Source organism: Oncorhynchus gorbuscha, unplaced genomic scaffold, assembly GCF_021184085.1.
Source record: "Oncorhynchus gorbuscha isolate QuinsamMale2020 ecotype Even-year unplaced genomic scaffold, OgorEven_v1.0 Un_scaffold_797, whole genome shotgun sequence".
In the NCBI taxonomy this organism is placed as follows: Eukaryota; Metazoa; Chordata; class Actinopteri; order Salmoniformes; family Salmonidae; genus Oncorhynchus; species Oncorhynchus gorbuscha.
The window spans coordinates 915-5567 of record NW_025745814.1 but is presented as its reverse complement, the minus strand read 5'-3'; the positions used below and the strand labels follow the sequence as shown (position 1 = coordinate 5567).

General features: G+C 43.2%; 1 protein-coding gene across 3 annotated transcripts; it reads left to right on the top strand.

The window, feature by feature from the left end:
- The first annotated feature begins 478 nt into the window (after positions 1 to 478).
- LOC124020279 (beta-2-microglobulin-like) lies at positions 479 to 3509 on the top strand. Of its 3 annotated transcripts, none has more exons than XM_046335625.1 (4): positions 479 to 637; positions 946 to 1218; positions 2211 to 2247; positions 3104 to 3509. In XM_046335625.1, the coding sequence occupies exons 1-3, from the start codon at positions 574 to 576 to the stop codon at positions 2222 to 2224; spliced, it is 351 nt and encodes a 116-aa protein (XP_046191581.1). In that variant the 5' UTR covers positions 479 to 573; the 3' UTR covers positions 2225 to 2247; positions 3104 to 3509. The 3 variants fall into 3 exon arrangements, with proteins under 3 accessions (XP_046191581.1, XP_046191582.1, XP_046191580.1); XM_046335626.1 differs by lacking the exon at positions 3104 to 3509 and adding an exon at positions 2893 to 2943; XM_046335624.1 differs by lacking the exon at positions 3104 to 3509 and having other exon boundaries at positions 2211 to 2418.
- The last annotated feature ends 1144 nt before the right edge of the window (positions 3510 to 4653 follow it).

The following is a 4653-nucleotide window of genomic DNA, read 5'->3' as shown; positions in this document are numbered from 1 at the left end:
CTTTCACCATACTTTATAGTGACTATACTGTACCTAGCCTTTAACCATACTTTATAGTGACTATACTGTACCTAGCCTTTCACCATACTTTATAGTGACTATACTGTACCTAGCCTTTCACCATACTTTATAGTGACTATACTGTACCTAGCCTTTAACCATACTTTATAGTGACTATACTGTACCTTGCCTTTCACCATACTTTATAGTGACTATACTGTACCTTGCCTTTCACCATACTTTATAGTGACTATACTGTACATGTCCTTGCTTTTCAACATACTTTTATCTCAATGCTTTATATGTGCAACATTGTAACTAATAAAATGAAGACTGCGTCAACTTTGTAACTGACTGCATCAGGCTGCCTGGAGAAGCATCAACAGGAGAAGACTGCATAGCAACTGTGAAGTAGGATTTTCAATTGGTGCATAAATCGAAAGAGGGTGTGGCTTCACTACACAGAGGAAAATATATATTTGACTTTCAGTTTCATTTCTTTGTTTGCGACAGTTGGTTTTGTCCAGTTTGACATATTTTTCAGCGTTGGAAAGACTTTGAAAAAAATAAATCATGAAAACGTTTTTTTCCGTAGTTGCTTTCTGCGTCGTGTTGGTGACCATAAACGCACGAGAATGTAAGTAAAGTATAGGAATGACTTTGTAATTATGATTCGGCTATATTGGTGGGATTGTGTTGTGTACGATCTTAATTTGATTTCACCAACGACGTTCCTGAAAACAATTATGTATTTCCTTAATTTATGTCTTAAATCGACAGCAAATGTGTACTTTGTATGGGTTACACTTTTTAAGCAAATGTATATTGAGCAGAGAGATTACTATTTTATTTTTTATAGTGAGAATAAGATAATAAACTTCTGTGATACAGATTATGTGTGTGCGGGCGCCTGCCTGACTGTAAGATTCCCTCTTCCACCTGTAGCTCCCCCCATGGTGAAGGTGTACAGCCGTAACCCAGGGGAATATGGGAAAGACAACACCCTGATCTGTCACGTGAGTGGCTTCCACCCCCCTGACATCAGCATCCAGCTCCTGAAGAACGGCGTGGAGATCCCCGACGCCAAGCAGACAGACCTGGCCTTCCAACAGGGATGGCAGTTCCACCTCACCAAGAGTGTTGGATTCACACCAGCCAGCGGAGAGGAGTACACCTGTAGAGTCCGTCACCTGAAGAATCTGAATACCTACATCTGGGGTGAGTTACTAGTGTAGTTAGAGGAGTACACCTGGGGTGAGTTACTAGTGTAGTTAGAGGAGTACACCTGCAGAGTCCGTCACCTGAAGAATCTGAAGACCTACACCTGGGGTGAGTTACTAGTGTAGTTAGAGGAGTACACCTGGGGTGAGTTACTAGTGTAGTTAGAGGAGTACACCTGCAGAGTCCGTCACCTGAAGAATCTGAAGACCTACACCTGGGGTGAGTTACTAGTGTAGTTAGAGGAGTACACCTGGGGTGAGTTACTAGTGTAGTTAGAGGAGTACACCTGGGGTGAGTTACTAGTGTAGTTAGAAGAGTACACCTGGGGTGAGTTACTAGTGTAGTTAGAGGAGTACACCTGGGGTGAGTTACTAGTGTAGTTAGAGGAGTACACCTGGGGTGAGTTACTAGTGTAGTTAGTAGTTAGAGGAGTACACCTGGGGTGAGTTACTAGTGTAGTTAGTAGTTATAGGAGTACACCTGGGGTGAGTTACTAGTGTAGTTAGAGGAGTACACCTGGGGTGAGTTACTAGTGTAGTTAGTAGTTAGAGGAGTACACCTGGGGTGAGTTACTAGTGTAGTTAGAGGAGTACACCTGGGGTGAGTTACTAGTGTAGTTAGTAGTTAGAGGAGTACACCTGGGGTGAGTTACTAGTGTAGTTAGAGGAGTACACCTGGGGTGAGTTACTGGTATAGTTAGTAGTTAAAGTACAGGTGTAGAGTCCCACACGTTGCTAAGTTCTCTTTCAGAATCTGACTTCTCTGTGTGTGTGTCTGTGTGTGTGTGTGTGTGTGTGTGTGTGTGTGTGTGTGTGTGTGTGTGTGTGTGTGTGTGTGTGTGTGTGTGTGTGTGTGTGTGTGTGTGTGTGTGTGTGTGTGTGTGTGTGTGTGTGTGTGTGTGTGCGTGTGTGTGCGTGTGTAAGAGAGTTAATCATAATATAATATATCCATTGACTGACAGAAACCAACTTTTCCTATTTCCTCTACAGAATCAGATATGTAAGGCTTCGGTGTTCATCGCTGCAGGTGTGTATGTCTGATCATTTCATTTGTAGAGAAACCGTCTATTTAGATGGCAGTTCTTTAGCTTTGGTCACTAACAATTGGTGGTTATTGTAATACTGTAGAGAGCTGAATAGGGCTGGACAATATGGTAGGGCTGGGCGATATGGTAGGGCTGGGAGATATGGTAGGGCTGGGAGATATGGTAGGGCTGGGAGATATGGTAGGGCATTTAATGAACATGTTACATTGTTGACAGACATTGTTTAGGGTTGGCAGAAATGTAGGCTGGGAGCTCTGAGGACTGTTAGCCTAGGCTACTTTAGACAAACACTGCTGCTGTTGACAGGCACTGTTTAGACAAACACTTTAAATGTTAGCCTACAGCTCTGAGGACTGTTAGCCGAGGCTACTGTTAGACAAACACTGCTGCTGTTAGCCTAGGCTACTGTTAGACAAACAGGCTACTGTTAGACAAACAGGCTGCTGTTAGCCGAGGCTACTGTTAGACAAACACTGTTGCTGTTAGCCGAGGCTATTGTTAGTGTTGGATCCTGTATTTTACATTATAGCCATTACCATATATATGATTGAATATTATCTGCTGTTGGCTTGTGTGGATGTATGTATGTGTTATGCAACATAGCTGACATGAAACATTGTTAACAGTTTCAGGGCCATGGGATTTTCTCATGATGGAAAAATACAGAGTAGCATGAAGACAGGAACTGTTCAATGAGTTGGGGGAGGGGGCACATTCAGAGCAGGGTGTTGCGAGAACAAGCGGTCTTTTGTTAGATAACAGGAGCCAGGTGCGAGATAACGGTATGGAGCATGAGACCCTGGATGTTCTTCAAGCAACATTTACATCTATCAACAGAAGCGCCAAGAGGCGGGGACCCGCCTGAACGCCTGCAATAGGCTGAGCAAGTTTAAACCACGCCCAGTCTCTACTGTGATAGGCCAACAGACGGGTTGGAACTGTCTATCACAGTATAAAGAATACTGTTTTACATACGTCTTGTCAGTTCCCTGTTCTGCCCTGCGTGGTATTACAGTGAGCCCGTATATACAAAAATTGCATTTGCCATTTATGACTTAGCTAATAAAAAATACATAGTATAAAATCGGTGACTCATTGTTATATTTATCCTGATACCAGATTTGAATTTACGCAACTCTAACATTAGCCAAACACTGTTGCTTTTAGCCGAGGCTACTGTTAGCCAAACACTGTTGCTGTTAGCCGAGGCTACTGTTAGCCAAACACTGTTGCTGTTAGCCTAGGCTACTGTTAGCCAAACACTGCTGCTGTTAGCCTAGGCTACTGTTAGCCAAACACTGTTGCTGTTAGCCGAGGCTACTCTTAGCCAAACACTGTTGCTTTTAGCCGAGGCTACTGTTAGCCAAACACTGTTGCTGTTAGCCGAGGCTACTGTTAGCCAAACACTGCTGTTAGCCTAGGCTACTGTTAGCCAAACACTGTTGCTGTTAGCCTAGGCTTCTGTTAGCCCAAACACTGTTGCTGTTAGCCTAGGCTACTGCTAGCCCAAACACTGTTGCTGTTAGCCTAGGCTACTGTTAGCCCAAACACTGTTGCTGTTAGCCTAGGCTACTGTTAGCCAAACACTGTTGCTGTTAGCCTAGGCTACTGTTAGCCAAACACTGTTGCTGTTAGCCGAGGCTACTGTTAGCCAAACACTGTTGCTGCTAGCCTAGGCTACTGTTAGCCCAAAGACTGTTGCTGTTAGCCTAGGCTACTGCTAGCCCAAACACTGTTAGCCTAGGCTACTGCTAGCCCAAACACTGTTACTGTTAGCCTAGGCTACTGCTAGCCCAAACACTGTTGCTGTTAGCCAAAAACACACATCTGAATAGCACCCTAAGAACCGCAATCTGATAGCTGAAAAGAAAGCATGATATTATTTGAATAGTGAAATAATTCTCCATTCTGATTGGTTTAATAAACTGTTCAATAAAACTTCAAACAAAATAACCATCTTTAGCATGTTCATACGTTTCTTGCAATTCCTGCACTCAATTTGAGATCATTTCCACACTGCCACAATAGGGCAGCACGATATGGGCAAACAATCGCAGCCGTGTTTTTTTTAACCAAATATTGCAATTGCGATTTAGATCAAAACACAAAACTGTTAGAATCATGGAAATAGGATGAATATTCTAATTCTATAGTTAGAATATAATAGTGGGCACTTTGAATACAGTGTTGTTTGGCATCCTACGGTGTTGTTTGGCATCCTACAGTGTTGTTCTAACATCCTACGGTGTTGTTCGACATCTGTTTGACATCCTACGGTGTTGTTTTGACATCCTACGGTGTTGTTTGGCATCCTACGGTGTTGTTCGACATCCTACGGTGTTGTTTGGCATCCTACGGTGTTGTTCGACATCCTACGGTGTTGTTTG

Bases quoted from the DNA above. Each gene is read 5' to 3' on its own strand.
- LOC124020279 (XM_046335625.1), top strand. From the start codon at position 574: ATGAAAACGTTTTTTTCCGTAGTTGCTTTCTGCGTCGTGTTGGTGACC. The intron at 638-945 runs GTAAGTAAAGTA...TTCCACCTGTAG, and splicing joins GACCATAAACGCACGAGAAT to CTCCCCCCATGGTGAAGGTG.